This window comes from Onychomys torridus, chromosome 2, assembly GCF_903995425.1.
Source record: "Onychomys torridus chromosome 2, mOncTor1.1, whole genome shotgun sequence".
NCBI lineage: Eukaryota > Metazoa > Chordata > Mammalia > Rodentia > Cricetidae > Onychomys > Onychomys torridus.
The window spans coordinates 46843782-46861620 of NC_050444.1; the positions used below are offsets into that span (position 1 = coordinate 46843782).

The 17839-nt window shown below is 37.2% G+C and overlaps 1 protein-coding gene across 5 annotated transcripts in view; it reads left to right on the plus strand.

The window, feature by feature from the left end:
• The window catches only part of Mms22l (MMS22 like, DNA repair protein), a 117019-nt gene that overhangs the window by 69690 nt on the left and 29490 nt on the right, over window positions 1-17839 (plus strand). For all 5 annotated transcript variants that reach the window (XM_036180145.1, XM_036180147.1, XM_036180146.1 and 2 more), the window contains exon 15: window positions 14212-14405. In XM_036180145.1, coding sequence (XP_036036038.1) covers window positions 14212-14405 — 194 coding nt within the window. The remainder of the gene's footprint in view (window positions 1-14211; window positions 14406-17839) is intronic.

Sequence of the window (17839 nt, forward strand, 5' to 3'; positions counted from 1 at the left end):
TTAACCCAGTATATGCATGATATATATTATATCATATCATGGGCATTTTAAAAATACAAATTCATGTTTTCATTGGCTTTATACAGATGACACCTGCCATGTACAAATAGCCTATATCAAGCCCCAAACATTCAGAACCAGATAAAAGGTTCATTTGCTAAAGACTTATCAAAAGAAATTAGTGTTAGGATAAAAGTTGTTGAGGCTCTCAACTCTAATACCAGAGCTTTATAATAAACCTCACAGCACATTGACTTAATGGATAATCTTTTAGGAAAACTTTCTCCGTCTTTTCCTTCCTTGTAAAGGACTATAGTAAAAGTACTCAGTAGCATCTCTGTAGAGGAGTGTTTGTTTAACTAAGTATCTAGAATAATTATAATTTAAAATCATGAAGATTCTTTACCTTTAAATATAGATTTGTTCTAAGTCAGTCTGAGCTGCTTTCTTTTTTATAATTGGTTTTATACATTGATTTATCATATCTTTCTCTGTAAAGGACTCAATTTAAATAGTCCTTTTAAATTTATGTATTTTGTACATTACAGATGGGTTTCTGGGGATAATAGGTACTCTAGAGAAGTAAAGACAATGGATAAGAGAAATTGGACTGGTAAAGTAAGAGGAATTATTTGCCTTGTGCTTAGAAGGTAGAAGAGGGACAAGAGCTATATGCATTTATGCATATATAGAACTACATAATCTGTAGAAAATAAGGAAAAATAGATTTATAAGCTTATACCCTAGCTGTGCACTCTATCATACTGGTGACATTACTGTTATTTCCATTAGTATTTGGCCATACTTTTGATACAAAAACTTCTTTCAGAAGCATCACTATGTTCTCTTTGACTCCTACTTGGCTGACTTTTGTAATCCAAACCACTTGTCACTGTTGATAGGGTTTTTAAATCCATTAACAATTGGCAGTGGCCAATAGTGTCTCATGTAATTTACTGGTTTTCTTGAGTCTGAGAGAAGTACTGAGGATGCTGAATGCTTTAGAGGTTTTAGAAAATTATTTATCAAAGAACATTGCTTTCCTCATTGCATTAGATATTGTAATTATACATCCACACAATTTGTTGACATGGAATTGGATTTGATTTAAATGGAGGGAGGAAAAAGAAACCAGACATTTTTAAATATTTATTGATATACCCAATCCATTAAGATAAATTATAGAACAAATTTTACTGTGATGGGGCCATTTTAGTTGATATAGTTTAGAATCAGTTGACATTACCATTAGATCCTTTTCTTTTTAGAAATGTATTTCTGCTGATTAAGAAAAGTCTCAGAAATAGAATTTAGTTTTAGTTTACTTGTATAATAGTTGACCTAAAAACATTTGACTGTTTACATTTTTTAAACATAAAAAATTACTCCTGAATTTTTATGAAACAAAGCATGCCTGCCTCCTCATCCTGGCATGTCAGCTAAAGATGTAGTGGAATGATCACAGCTGTCATTAGAGGGTAACAAAGCACACTCCTATTTATTTTTTTATAAGACAGCTGGTCTGCCCAAAGCCTCTGCCTGAATTCAATTTTAAATTCTCAATTGGCTGGTGAGGCCAGAAGGGATACTTACCTAATTTGGTTTCTTAGACTATTTCATTCAAATCACCAGTGATCACATGATCAAAAGGAATCTAGTGCTTCATTTTCTCCAGCCAGTTTCCCATACTCTGTCCTGACTTGAGAATGGAACTACCTCAGCCCCTTAGCATCCTCCATTTCCTTAGCATTTGTACAGCCAATGCATTTATTCTCTGGCACAGAATCCTACACATCATTAGACTTCTTCTGAAAGCCCCCTTTTAAGTTTTACATGTACTATTAAAGGTGTGTGTGTGTGTGTGTGTGTGTGTGTGTGTGTGTGTGTGTGTGTGTGTTTTAAATCCTTCACAAAGGGCAAGTGAGATGGCTCAGCACACAAGCCTGGCAACTAGAATTTGATCCTAGAATCCACATAAAGGTGGAAGGAAAGAATGAATTCCACAAAGTTGATCTCTTACCTCCACACATGCCTTATATCATGTTTGCCCATAGCACACCCCTGCACCTACACTATAATAAGAGTTCTTTCACAGAAATGGTCTTATTTTGCCTTTTAATCACAAGAACAAAGATCCTCGTTCTTCACTGATCATATTTATAATATATTCTAGTAGCAGATGAACTTGAAAACTGATGTTTCATATTGAAGGCTGTTGTCTTACTCCTCTTTCATTTTCATCCATTCCCTTACTAGCTGTTAAGTTTGGAGAATGAGTTCTTAGAAATTGGATCCCTTGCTGAATAAAAGCAGTTTAAAGCATTTAGAAATGAATTGTTATATACTGGTGATGATTGTTTTGGGGGTTTCCTTTTAGCTATCCTAAATCATAATGTCACAATCCCTAACAGTTTCTTACATTTGTAATTTCATAGAACATCAGCTAACCTTCCATTGTGGCCTTAATTCATAACAATTGCTTGAAGCATCTTAAATTATAATAAATGGAAACCTTAACATGTAGCATAAACTTTTTTCTTGGTTCTCTGTTACAAGCATAAATTGAACTGTTACCACAAAGACAGAAATCTGATCATAGTATAGAAATGTATCATTCAACCAAGGACCATATAGTATAGATCACCCGTTATGTGCTGCTTGCCTTGTGTCTTGCAAATGGTACTGGTGCCATGTTGTGACATGTGTACTATTAATTCCTGCATGAGAGACTATTGTGATGGATAGTTTGAATATTTATTTGCCTGTGTATAAAGTCACATATGTACATACTCATCAAGCTGGGTTATTTGATGAAAATGTTTCCAAGATAGTTAATATTGCAAAACTAGCCTTTGCATTTAGCAGGATGTCCAAATGTATATAGATCCTAGTGTATAATGTGATGTTGGCTGTTTATGGTGGTTTTGTCTGGATTGATTTTCTTGAACTTGATGACTTGTTTATAGTTCCAGCTTTTGTGGACATGAACTTTTGAAATCCCAAGTATGTTGTTGACATATTTATTTTTGTAAGGATACATGCATTCAATTATAGAGTAATTCATAGAAGTGATCTTTTGATTGCTTTCTGTCTTCATAATCTTAACCACATAGTATTCTGTTAGCAGACAAACTCAAATTTGATGTTACATAATGCAACTAGAGTGCACACTGGACTCCATTAATATTCTAGTTGATTCTTCTGTCATTCACCATTGCCATTTGTCATATGATAGTACCAAATGGTTGGTAATTCTCTAAAACACTGGTTCTCAACTTGTGGGCCATGATCACTCTGGGGGTAATATGTCGGATATCATGTATATCACATATTTCCATTATGATTAGCAAAATTGCAACTATGAAGTAGCAACGAAATATCTGTATAGTTGGGGGGGTCACCACAGCATGAGGAAATATATTAAAAGAGTTACAATAGTATGCAATTTCATGTTGCCATGCTTTATTCATATTTTTCAATTTCTTGAACTCTTCTGTAGTAATTTTTCAGTTAATACAACTTTTATGATGGTGCTAATGTGACTTCTCTACAAAGTAGTCATGGTCCCCCTAATTTTTTAATTTTTTTTTCAGATCATAGTCTTGCAGTACATTCTTTGAATGCACACACTCTGTCTGGTGGTTAGTGCCTTATTGTAAAGTGTTTTGTGTAACTAGATCTTGACATGTTGTGAGCTCAGCTGCTGGACTGAGTAGTTCTGGGGTTTAAATGTTCTCCTCCACTCTAGAAGATTTTAGGTATTTTCACTTAAACATTGATTTTAAACCAAGCTATACCTCCCTTCTTTAGTAATTAACTATCCCCCCCAACTTCTGTGTTTTGTTTTGTTTTTTTCACCAAAACTTGGCAGTAACATAAGCTCCGCTATCCTCTTCTGTATACTGCTAGATAATTACTGTTGGCCCTCTTTTCCTTCATACCATAAGTCAAATTACACATTAATGCCTCATGGGTCTCTCCTCACTCCAGTCAGTCTTGGCTTTCTCACATCAGTCTTTCCCAAGTGTTGTTTTTATTCTATCATTCTCCATTCAGAGCTTTCTGTGATGCCTGACCAACAGAATGAAGGGCTTGCCTTTGTTTTTAACAGCAGGATTTACCTTAACCTTTTTTTTTTTTTTTTCCTGTTTCTGATTTCAGACAGTGATTGGCACTGGGTAACTTCTTATAAAATGAATGAAGAAAATATGAGTGAACAAATGAGACCCCACTTCTGTTTACTTTGTTGCCTGCTAATGTTACTATAGAACCTCTCCATTATAGTCAAATAGTGGTTTTTCCCTCCAGACTCTGTGCTGTTTACGTGTCCTTTTAAAGACATGAACTATACTTCCACATTTGTGGCTTATTATGTGCTTTAACTTGTTATGTAAGAGTCTTACTGTTATGTGTGAGACCTCAAGTGGTCCCGAAACCAGTGTCTGACGTGCTGTCACCTGCTGTGCTTCAGCCACCGTGGTCCCCTTGTTTCTGAGCCTCTAGCTATGCCAGCCTCGGCACCTCAGTGCTGGCCTTCTTCTCTCATCGTGTTCTTCTCTATGTAGCCATGACTCCCCCTCCCCGTTCCTCATTTGGGTGTGTTGTTTAATGTCCACTTTCCAGAGATGTGTCTCTTTGTCTCAGGTGAATGTTAGTTTGTGTCACTCCTCTCCCAACACGCTGTAAACTCCAGCAGGCTAGAGACCACGTCCTATTAGCTTTGTTTTCCTCCTCCTAAGGGTACTTGCAATGTGTTTTGAATTAGAGTTGAGTAGACTGTATGCCTTCCTTCTTTCTTCATTTGCATCTAAGTAGACCTTACATGTCTTCTCTGTGTACACTGGTAAAACATACTTACATGTATGCTTTGTGAGTAGGTGAGACACCTCTTTGAACAAATTATAATTTGTTTTTCATCTGTGCAAAGACATAGAGGAATGAAATCCAACCAGCTTCCTGCTCAGAACTACAATTTTGCCACTTAGTGTGATCCATGGTTGCTACTAGTTGCATAGCCATTTCCTCGTCTGTGGTGGTAATTACAGAGTGTTCTCAATAATGGAATAATTACTGTATTTCAGAGAATTAAGGATATTCAGTACACACACACACACACACACACACACACACACACACATATTCACGGTGACTCTAGATGTTTGTACTTTAACCAGTTTATTCCTGAAGGTACTCTTACTGTTCCCAGTTTAAAGATTGAGGGAAGATAGGAACTGTCTGTGGCCTAACAACATCTACTTGATGGAAGTGCAACCTTTGAGGGCTCCATCCACACCTACTGAGGCAGAATTTAAAAATAAATAATAAACTTAGGTCATGTGTGAACTTTAGTTAGTGTAACAAGCACCAGAGATAATCAGTGTGTAAAGAAAAACAATGTTTATTCTGCCTTATACTTTGAAGGTTCTCGTCACTAATCATATGGCCTCATTGCTTTGGGCCTTGGACAAAACAGTATACATCACATACATTGTGGCAAAAGCATGTGGTGGAAGTAGTCTGCTCACCTCATGGCTAAGAAACAAAAAAGCAGGGACAGGGTCTTGTTAATCCCTTTTAAGGATATGTTCCCGATGATCATTCAGGCACACCCTCCCTTAAAGCTGGCTTCCAACACCTCCCACCTCATTAACTAGTCCTTTACCATATAGACCTTTGAGGAACTACTGCATATTTAAAGGGTATAGGCCCCAGTATTGAAGGTGTAAAAAGATCTTCATTCAGTGAGATAAGGACATCAGTAGTTTGTGAAAAACTCAACATTATTCTGACTGGAGTGCAACTGAGGCAGAAAGGTCCTTGTTCTGAGTTCACCCATAAAATGCAACTGAAGGCCGGGCAGTGGTGGTGCACGCCTTTAATTGCACTCGGGAGGCAGAGGCAGGCAGATCTCTGTGAGTTCGAGGGCAGCCTGGTCTACAGAGCAAGATCCAGGAATGGCGCAAAGCTACACAGAGAAACCCTGCCTCGAAAAACAAAAACAAAAACAAACAAACAAACAAAATATGCAACTGAAAACAAGAGCCGGAATCAACTGTAAGTGTGAAATTGTTAAAAGAATGATCTCTAAGAATGCTAATTTTTTATTGCTTTTTTTCATTGAACAGTAGCTGTTATTTTGAGGAGAGGGTTAAGTATCCTTTTAAGTACTTGGCCACTATTGCTATATGAAATCTTAGGGCATATTACCATAGTGATGTACTGAAGTTTAGATCTGAAGTGTCCCCTAAAGACCATGTGCTAGAGTTTTGGTCTCCCACCATTTGGTACTGTTGGGAGGTAGTGGAGCCCCTAAGAGGAAAGGAATCTTTAGAAGGAAGTTAGGTCATTAGGACATGCTCTTTCTTCTTCTTCTTCCTCTTCTCCTTCTGCCCCCCTTCTCCTCCCTCTCCTTCTTTCTTTTCTTTTTGTAACCTCTCTGCCTCGCTTTGCTTTTGACCACCATGAAAACAGACCTCCTCTGTCCTTTGTTCCTGCCATGACATGATATGCCACCTCAGACCAAAGCAACAGGGTCAAGCAGTCACGGACTATTCCCACTGAACCATTGAGCCCATAGTTTACAGAAACACGAATGTACTTGATTCATTGTTTATCATTGGGTTCCTAATTTTTGTTTGTTTTTGTGTTTTGTTTTGAGACAGGGTTTCTCTGTGTAGTTTTGGTGCCTGTCCTAGCTCTCACTCTGTAGACCAGGCTGGCCTTGAACTCACAGAGATCTGCCTGGCTCTGCCCCTCAAGTGCTGGGATTAAAGGCATTTGCCACCACTGTCTGGCTGGGTTCCTAATTATTTTTGTTATTGTTGTTTCCACCCTTGCAAACTAATTCATATGGTACTAGCACAAGTTTAAATACCACGTCATTGACCTTTAAGATCCTTTTAAAAGATCTTTACACTCCACAAGAATATTAAAATTTTAGTATGTTGCATCTGATGTCTAACTGGGATTGGCTCATATACCACTTTGTAGCTACTTTTTGATTGTGAGCCTATCCTTTAAACAGCTGAACCATCTCTCTATCCCATAGCTACTTTTAATAGTTTTGTATACTAATAAATAAATACAGCAATATAATACCTGAAACATGTATTGTCTATTTAGGTCATAAAATGGTATTTGAATCAAACAGTGATTCTTAGCTGGGACATGGAATCTGTTCTGGGTGCTTAGGTCCTAATCCTGGCTCTTTTTCACATGGGCAGAATGGTCTGCTCTGTGCTACACTTTGTCTAGATTTCTTGTCTATAAAATGACAAATAACAGTAATTCTTGTCTTTAAAATTGCAGTAACTACAACACATGGTTAAACCTGGGCTAGTGCCGAGATCATAAATAATCTAGAATTTGCTGGCTAATAATAACAGTTTCTCAATTTTTTTTTGTTTTTTAATTTAAACTTTATTATAAAAGAACTTATAAATAAAATTAACCACACCCAAGGTCTATGCACACTTCAAGTGGCTAAGAAACAAGTTTTAAAAAAGGGTCTGCTTAACCTTTTTGAGTAGGATTTATTTAATGCTTACAAGGAATGAGGAAATGGCAGTACTCTGGCATGCCTGTCTCCAGACCTATATATTCCACTGATGTTCTCCTGCCTTTAAATCATATTTACCAGGATTTGAAGCAGTGGAGTTAGGCCTGAACTACATACTGTCTTCCCTTATATTTTACAAAGTGTTTTCACTTGCTTGATGGGTTACCAGCTCTGTAGAGAATAATGGGGCTTTCTATTCCCATCTAATAGATGAAAAGCTGAGTCCCAAGTTTTCCAGGTCATAAGCCATTCTCTTTCCTAGAGAAGTGTTTACTTATATAATTTTCCTCGCATACTGAAGAGCTTCCTTTATTTTCCCCCAAGTCCTGTGTTATATGTGACTGTGAGCATCATAGTTGGCACTGCTTATCTGGAGAATCTACTCAAAGTAGTCACATGTTGTTGGCTTCTTTATTACTCTTTGAGGGGCCTGCCACCCAGTTCCCTGTAGCCTGGAAGTTTCTAGTCCTGCCTGTCCCAGCAGTCAGGGCGAACTGCAGCTGCTTGGTCCCACATAAACACACAGAGGCTTATATTATTTATTAAGCTTCTTGTTAGCTAGCTCTTATAACTTAACTCAACCCGTTTCTGTTAATCTATAAGTTGCCATGTGGCCATGTCTGCTGGCATCTTGTTGCTCCTTGAGCAGCTGGATGGCATGTCTCCTGGCTTCACCTTTCTTCATATTGTCTTCAGTTTGAATGTACTACCTAACTTTATCCTGCCCTACCATAGGCCAATGCAGCTTTATTTAGCAACCAATCAGAGCAACACATATTCACAGCGTACAGAAAGACAACCCACAACAGCTCCCAAATAAGTCACACACAGAAGCTTATTTTTAATTATGAATGCCCGGCCTTAGCTTGGCTTGTTTCTTGACAGCTTTTTTTAACTTAAATTATCCTGTCTTTTTGCCTATGGGCTTTTCCCCTTTCTCCAGTCTATCTTACTTTAACTCTTACTTCATGGCTTACTATGTAGCTGGATGGCTGGCCCCTGATGTCCTTCTCCTCTAGTTTCTTCTTCCTTTTTCCTTCTACTCTCCTCCCATTTTTCTCCTATTTATCCTCTCTGCCTGCAAGCCCTGCCTGTCCTTTCTCCTGCCTTGATATTGGCCAGTTCTTTATTTACACAGGCACAGTAACACAGCTTCACAGAGTTAAACAAATGCAACATAAACAAAAGTAACACACCTTAAAATAATATTCTACAACAGTCACATTTCTGCTTTTCTCACCAACCACCCAGCCCCAGCTCCACACACACATACACACATGTAAAAGTATGCCAGGATTGTGGTTGTCAGCCTGCTTTGTTGTGCTTATCACTCGTTCCTTTTAAGTTGGGCCTGCTCAGTGATCTGAACAGAACTGAATCTGTATTACCTCATTTGCAGATGCTGTGAAAGTTTCTTTTTACCTAGAGACCTTTGAGGTTGTTTTCCTCTTCCCACTGTCCAGTTTCTTTTTACAGTTCTTAAAGACAGAATGGAATTAGTTAGTTTTTAAAGTGCTTTCCAGCTTTAAAACTTTGGGACTTGGGTTTATGTTATTATATTTGTGTAGTGAAACAGACAACAGTTCCATTTCACAGATGTGGACCAGCAAAGAGAAGCCTGCAAGGGTTTTGATTGTAGGGCACCTCCTCTCCCCCTGCTCTGTTTACCAGTATCTATTCATTCACAGTGATTTGAAACTTTTTTTAAAATAATGCAGAGTTTTGAAGTCAGTATGTTTAGAATAGAGCTGAAAGAATCATTCAGTGTTGGCCGTTCTTTGTCAGTTCCTGCCAGTCACATATACTGTGTCATGTTTGTCCTGTATAGTACAAGATCCATCAAGAGATGCATCCATCTATGTATGCCAGAAAAGTAACCTATAGGTTGACCAGTTGCGCAGACTTTACCTCTAGCAGCATAGGAATGTGAAGTTACCAGGAAAGTTACCAGGAAGTACAGAGAAGAGCCACAGATTCTGTTGCCACTACAGTGTGGTTGGGTGATGTGGGGGATAAATCAGTGAACATGTGGAATCAAGACAGATGGAAACAAGAAAATGGGGAAGGGGGAACTGAATAAACAAATCTGGAAATCCCTTGAGTATAATGACAAGCAGGAGTTGTGACAGTAGAACTAAATCTATAGCCGTAAGGCATGTGAGTAGTGGGTTAGAAAGAGTCTGGGTGTAATCGTGACTTGTGAATCCTCCTGAAGAAAACCCTGTTAGGTGCTTTTAACAACCATAGCTACCGTTCCTGACTCAGGACAATAGGAAAGTCCTTTCTTCCAAGGTCACACAGTTCAGCTAGCTTTACTGTAACTGGTTACATTGCATATTCTTTTCTTGTATCAATTCTTTATTTGTAAAATTTGAATAATAATTGTTTCTGCCTCACAGGATGAGAAATAATACATATGAAATAATTGACATAATATCAGGCTCATAGTAAATACTAATAAATGTTGTATGTTGGTATTATGTATACTATGAAAGCTGCAATTTGAGTAACTTGACATTTGGCAAATTTATTGTCTGTTACTGTATTTCATCATTTATATATATGTCTACATGTGTGTATCAGAATTACTTTAACCTGCATGAAAGTTGTCTTTACTTAAAGCAATTTCCAAGTGTTGGGGAAGTTTATATATATTTTTGTTTTGATTTTACCTTTTATGCAGCAAATCTCTTTTCTTGTTTTTCCACTGATTATTCAAGAAGTTAGAATTTCAGTGTCTCTGAGAATATCTTCGGCCTCTAGAGTTGTGATAATGTTGCTTGTGTGTTTCCTTTCACAGTTGTGTCCCTAATGATGGTGCTGCCTTAACTGCCAGCACTTTGTAATGCACCATTTTTCACTAGTCCTTTAGAATTAGTTTTCCTTTCCAGAAACTTGAATATTAAAAATTACCAGAGACTGCATGGGTATCTTTAACTGGTGGCTGTATGCAGACGTAGTTAGCCTCCGTAATGGCTGGTGCTTGTCATTTCTTCTTTTTCACTTACTTCTTCAGGGATAGAGAAATTGTGACCAAGTCTTAATTTACCCTGAATGCAACAGACTTACAGAGTTTGCACCTTGGAGATCCAAGTGGGAGCACTTGCATGTTCTGGGTGTGCAGCTTTTCCAGTTTGTAATACTCAGTGGTGCACATTTTTCAGACACACTTAGTTTGGGGTCATTGTCTCAGCTTTAATTAGACCCTGTCTTTTCCCTGTTCACTCTGCCTTGAAAGGAATGCACTCTGGCAGTGTCAGATATTTACATAATGGTTGGTGTTTTACCTTATGTATTCAGATATCTGAATCATATCCCTGAGGTTACCAGGACACACTCATACTGTGTCATCACTTTTTACTGGAAAAGTAAAAGGTGGGGCATATTTGTTGTCCTTTTCAATATTGTCTTGAGTATCCATGTTTATATCTTTCTCTAGTCTTAACTAATAAGGAATTCTGCTATAGTCCTTGGGTTTTCAAAACACAGGGCCACTCTTGTCTCTCCAGGTCCTTCCTCCCTCACTGAATTTAGTCCACAGAAGATGAGAAAATAACAATGTTTAATCTTTAAAATACTTGTATGTGGTAAGCTAGTGTATAAGGGAAGTTTCTCATGTTCAGGGTCAGTCCTCAGCTTTGTGAGCTTTGGATGTATTATTTAACTTTTCTGCTATCAGTTCATCTTCTGTATAATGAGTCATGTCATGGCTCTTAAGTTTTCTTTAGTTAGCTGACGTGTCAACAAACATTTGTTCATCTTGTGGGGTAACATGTTGTGATGTTTGTATATGCTGTGTAGTGGTCAAGTTATCACAAGCATATCTAGTTCCTCAGACATTCATCCTTTGTTTGTGGTATTTTAAAATTTCTAGAGTACTTCAAATTTATAGTAGATTTTCAATAAAAAAAATTGTGTGTGTGTACCAATAGGGATTAACCTTAAGTCAGTGTGCGTGTTAAGCAAGGCCTTTTATATGATATCCCAACCACCACCTTTTAAACCAGAGTACATATTTAGTAAAAACACTAGGTACTGCAGGGGAAGGGGACAATGGTGGCACACCCTTTAATCCCAGCACTCAGAAGGCAGAGGCAGGTGAATTTCTGAGTTCAAGGCCAGCATGGTCTACAAAGAGAGATCCAGGACAGCCAGGGCTACATAACACAATGAAACCCTGTCTCAAAAAACAAAGCAAACAAAACTAATAGATAGTTTACATCTCTGTTGTTGAGATATAAAGGTCCAGTAAAAGAAAAAAAGAACAAAATGTGAATCTTGCTGTACAAACTTATTAACATTTTCCCATTTTAAAAGTTAGTAACAGAAAATGAGATACCTTTACAAATAGAAATTTTAAAGACTTTTTATTGTTTGAGAATTTCATATATGCATAAAATGTATTTTGATCAAATCTACACTACATTTCTTCACCTACAATTACTCCTTGTTAATAACTATTCCTAACTAGAATGAAGTTCTCTCACAATATCTCATGGTGATTTTTAAGTTTTATATTGAGTATTTTTCATATGCCTGTTAAGCTATTTGTATGTCGTCTTTTTGAGACATGTCTGAAATATTTTAAAGTTGTTTTGTTTTGTTAATAATGAGGATTTTAGACGTTGTTCTGCATATTGAACTCTGTCAGATGTGTAGTTTGTAAATATTTTCTCCAATTTTAATTGCTTTAAGTTGGTTGTTTCCTTTGTGGTACAGAAGCATTTTAGTTTAATATTCCAGTTGTCTATTTTTGTATTTTCTTCTTGTTCTGGGGTGTCTTATCCAAAAGCTCCTTGGCTATCCAATGTCCTGAAGTGTTTCTTCTGGTAGTTTGTACTGGGTCTCATATGTAAATCTTTAATTCACTCTGAGTTTATTTTGTTTCTTGTGAGGACTGGAGGACTGATCCCTTTATCCACTCCCTGTGTTTTGAGGTAGGATCTTGCTTTGTAGCCAAAATAGCTCCAAACTCATGGTTCCTCTGTTTCTAAGTGCAAGCTCAGCAGATGAGATGCTTAACATCGTAAGTGAGAGAGTTTCTTGCACATAGAAACTGATCAAAAATGTTAATCCTTCCTAGGGAGTAGATTTTAGTGAAAAACGAAATGGCTTACATAGAAATAGTGAGTAATACATTATTTATTATCCTTTAAAATCAGTATACCTGAAAACTACTAAAAAACCAGAGAAATAGTTGCTGTTTTGGTTAGACTTTAGTGTACAGAAGGTCTTCCTGGTCTTTTCTGTGTTACGAGGCAAGAATGCTAGTAGGGTATCGTTCATTGTGTTCTAACCTACAGGATCTAAACTAGTCTGTAGCCTCTAATTTAGTGCATCTTGGGCAGATTTGTACACAGAGAACACATCAGATACTTAGCTAGTTTTTTGTTATTGTTGTTTTCTATAGAATAGCTTGTTATATATTCTTTCTCAAGGCATTTGTATACTTTTTCCATACTTGAAGTAAGATTAAGTAGTGTCTCATGATTGTGCAGAAATCTGATGTAAAGAGGCAGAAGCTCCTAATATTATTGTAATTCATACTTGGAAATTTTAGTCCATGGCATATAGTTACATGACAAGATATGGCCTTATAACCACTTTGTAGAATTACTTTAGGTATGTGTTCTAAATAAATTGCTTAAAACATCAAGAAAATCTACATTTGAATTAATTATTTTTAAAGTACTGATTACATTCCTTAGTTGAAAATAATTTCTGTCAAAGGAGGCCTCAGGCTCTTTGTGTTTTGCATCTGATTGCTTCCTATGTAACTGCAGAGAACAAATAGGAGGCTGATAATCCACATGGTTACTTCTGCTCTCCTTTAGGTTGGTATGGCAGTGATGTAAACAAAGAGCCTCACTCCACATTTAACATGACATTTTATTAGTTTCTGGATGGATTCCTTTTTAAACACCTCTCTTCCCAATCATTGAGAAGTCTCATAGTTCTTCCCCTCCATAGTTTGGTAACCTCAATTTTCTGCACCTGTGTTTCTGTTAGGCTCCACAAGATGTTTAAAATTCAAGTTTAGCTAACCAAAATGTAATTGATGATAAATCAAAATTTAAGACAGTATTGAATTATGCTGTGTTAGTAAACAGAATATTTTGTTGTCTACTGTGTGAAAATGATTCCGTACCCTTTTGGTCCAGTAACCAGGGCTGCCCCCATAGCTTTGTATACTAGTACCAAGGTCTGCTGCTTTTCTATACAAAGAAAAATGTTCAATTTAAAATACCACAAGAGCCAGATGTTCTTACCTTCCTCCCAATATATGTGCCCTAAAACCTCAAGAGAAAATGGTTTAAAAAATTATTTTCATGTCTTAGTAAAATCACTTGTCATATGTAAATTGTAAAATGCAGACCCTCATTCTGAAGCTAGCTGTTTCTCATTTGGATCTGACATATTAAAAAGCATATAATTAATGGTTGACATTAGTAATTAACATTAACTTTATGGTGTTTAATATGCCATCATTTATCCTTCAAATAACAAGAAATGCATTATGCCTTGGTATGAAGATTTTAGTTATAAATGCTCCTTCAGTTTTCTTAAGATATAAACGTGAAAAAGATAAAATGTCTTGAAAAAAAATTGTTTTAATTTCTGGAGTTGTGAGCTATAGTTGTATTTCTTTCTAGGAGCTTTCAGCAGCAGCTGTGTCGGGAACTTCAAAGGGAGAATGTGGAGCTCCCTGTGCAGTCTTCATTACTGGCTAAAGAGCGCCACCTTGCTGCGGTCGCCAGTGCACTGTGGAGGCATTTCTTCTCCTTTCTCAAGAGTCAAAGAATGGCACACTCTGTGCCTCTCTCCCAACTTGCAGATGCTGCGGCAGGTCAGCATTAATTGTTCATTGCTAATTGTTTTCTCCTTTTGCATACTTGAGTCAGTACTTTCCTGCGTTTGCTGTGACAGTTTCTTGCTTTATAACAAGCATTGGGACAGACCAATGATGAAACAAATGCATGTTTAGATTGTGTGTCTCTGGCGTATGTATCGTTAAAGATTAATGCTAATTCATTAAAAGGAAAAAGTAATTTTCAGACGTAAACATTGAATGTTTGTAAACTTTTCTCATACTCACAACTATTTGCAAAGTAAGGTATCATTTGATTATATCTAGTTCAAACAGTATGCTTTCATATTCCCTAAGCAATTATCTAAATAAAAGATATAAGGTGGCACACGCCTTTAATCCCAGCACTCGGGAGGCAGAGCCAGGCGGATCTCTGTGAGTTCGAGGCCAGCCTGGACTACCAAGTGAGTTCCAGGAAAGGCGCAAAGCTACACAGAGAAACCCTGTCTCGAAAAACACAAAAAAAAAAAAAGATAATTTGTATGAAGACCAAGGGGGTTGGGGAGAACAGCCCTTTAATACCGAGAGGATAAGCTCAGGATGGAATGAAATTGCTTCAATGTTAGTGCCCTAATTTCCCCTAGATTTTATTTAGACTACTGTTTTCATTTAAAATGACTTTTGGCCCAAAGACATGTCCTTAGGCTTTCAGAGACTCTGAATAAGATACATTTAGGCAAGATTTTAAATATATGGACATATTTGCAGTTGACTGAGAAGAGGTCATTATGTTTTTTTCCCAAAGAGCTATTGTGCCCATAATAATGTTAAGAAGTTCTAGAATAGGCAAGAGATTTGTGTCATTACTGCATGTATTTAATTAAGGTTCATTTGGAAGTATTTTATGTATTTAAATGTAATGCTTTGAAGAAACAACAGTAACAAAAAATCCTGATGGTCTAAATCAGCATTTATTTTATTCTCAGATGGATGAGGAAAGATGATATAAAAAGTCTATCAATGGTGGAATGAATGATAAAAATAGATAAGTTGAAATCTTGCAGCAGTTCAGACTTCATACAAAGTATGTGGAAAGTTTCTACAAATATGTCAGGGTCATCGTTTCCAACTAGTGTGGTGTCTGAGACAGTACACATTAGTATGTAGTAAGTTGAACTTTATTCTGTTATCCAGAGTGCTAGGCCAGCAATAAAAGTAGTATTACCTCAGTTTAGTTGGCACTGTCCTAGGTTCTGAAGAAAAGGCCAATATATCCAAATCAAAGGTATAGATTTCTGATTTAAAGTAGATTCAAGTTGAGAGGAAATGGTTTCCTTCATTTAAGAAAAAGTTGCTTTTGTAGGTACTAGGGATATACCAGTGTGGGAGGTACCACAAACAAGAACACCCTTTTCTCACAGAGATTATGATCTAGGGGGTGATGGGGCCAAAGATAATTTGTTGCTGTTGTTTCTATGAGTCCTGCTCTGTAGCCCAGGCTGGGGAACTTTGATCCTGTTGACTCAGCTTCCCAAATCTGGATTACCAGTGAACAACAAAACCATATCCAGCAAAAACAAACCAAATGGGAGGGAGGGGTAAGAGGTGGGCTGCAGTTTTAGATAGCGTCCTCAGGGAGGCAATGACTTGAGAAGGAGCGAGAGGGAGAGAAGAGTTTAGGGAACTAGAGAGAAGAGACACAGACTGGAGTGGATTGGGAAAGGGGGAGAGACTGAGATGTGAGTAAGTAGTAATGGAGGGTCTCTGCTCTGCCTAATAGGCAATTGTAAAGACTTCCACTTTTACTTCGTGATTAGAAGCTGTTGGTATTTTTTCAAAACAGGAAACATAATCCTTCTGGGTGATTAGATAAAGGGAAACAAAGAGGGAAATAAGGCAGTTGGAAATTATTCAAACAACCCAAACTAGCTTGGACTGAAATTGTGGTATAGATAGTCAGAAATGGTCAGATCTAGAGGAAGGAAAGGTATTTTGAAGGTAGACCTGTCAGAATTTGCTAAGCAAATAAAGTAAGGTAATCAGAATAGTTCTTGAGCGTAGTCAAGAATAACTAGAATTTGCTGAGATTAGAAGATTATGAAATGTCAGAAAATTGACGATTCTCAAGTTTTTAGGGTGTTTTGATTTAAGATATCCATTAAAGTCAACTACATTAAATGAGAACTAAATATAATAAGTTAGGCTTCCTAGAAGAGCTCTGATATAGAGGTTTATTTGTAAACCATCCATGGATAAATAGTCTTTAAAGCCAAGAAATTGGCTAAGACCTTCATGAGTGTAATAATGGATGGAGAGAAAAGATTGTGGATCAGTTCACAGAGCATTTCTGTTGAGATTTGTGGGCTAAGGAGAAGCAGAGTAATGGAGTACAGGTAAGAGGCAAACCAAGAAAGTGTGATGCCCTGCAAACTAGGAAGGGGAAGGGCCCAATTAAATGAAACCTGAGGGTCAATCATTGACTTTAACAGGAAGGTATGTTCCTGAACATATGGAGTCAGGTGACTTCCTCTATAGTTCTCTGCCTTTTGAAAGCATAGTGTCCTGCTGAAGTGGAAGCCAGTTGGCCAGAGTTCCAAGGATCCACCTGTCACTACACCCTAACACCAGGATTGTAGGCATGCAAGGCCATGCCCTGCTTTCATGTGGGTGTTCAAGAGTAGAACTGAAGACCTCATGATAATAAAGCAAGTACTCTTCCATACTAAGTCATCCTCCCAGTCCTGAAGAGTGGGTTTTATGTCAGAGAATCAGTGAACTAGTTGAAGATGATTGAAGTAATATAACTGTTCAAGTGAAGTAGTGTATAAGCCATGGACTATGCCATCAAACTTCCCAAACAGGGAAAAGAAGATATGAAAGCAGAAGAGAGATAGGAAAAAGTTATACAGTCAGTTGATTGTGGATTTGTTATTAGCAAAAATAATTGTTAAGAATTTGAATCCTAGAAGAGGGGGGCTGGGAAGCAAATCTATTGAAGTGAAGTTATAATTGATAATGAATGCCCAGTGCTTTGGATATCAACATGGGAGTGTTTTAAGTATAACAGAGGATATAGACTGTTGGAATAGAGGAATTCTAAATAAATAAGAGATCATGGCAGAATCACTGTTGGGGAGATTTTGAGCCTAGGAAACTGTAGGGCATGTAACAGGAAGAGTTCATTGCTGTTATAATTGATGATGTATATGAAATTTAAAGGTAGACATTTTAGGGAGGAAGAAATGAGAATGGTCTAGACGGTAGCAATGTAGATAGAACAAGAAGTATAAAAATACCCTGTCTGTTCATGAGTTCAGTTGTAAGAGGTGAAGGAAAGATGAACAGCCACCATTAGAGAGAGCTTCCTAGGAGTCAGTGCTTCTGAATAGTTGATTTGCTACCATAGGTACAGATTGAGTTGATGGATTCTTAGGAAAAAATTTAAAAAATATCTAAAGAATCCTAGTTTCTAG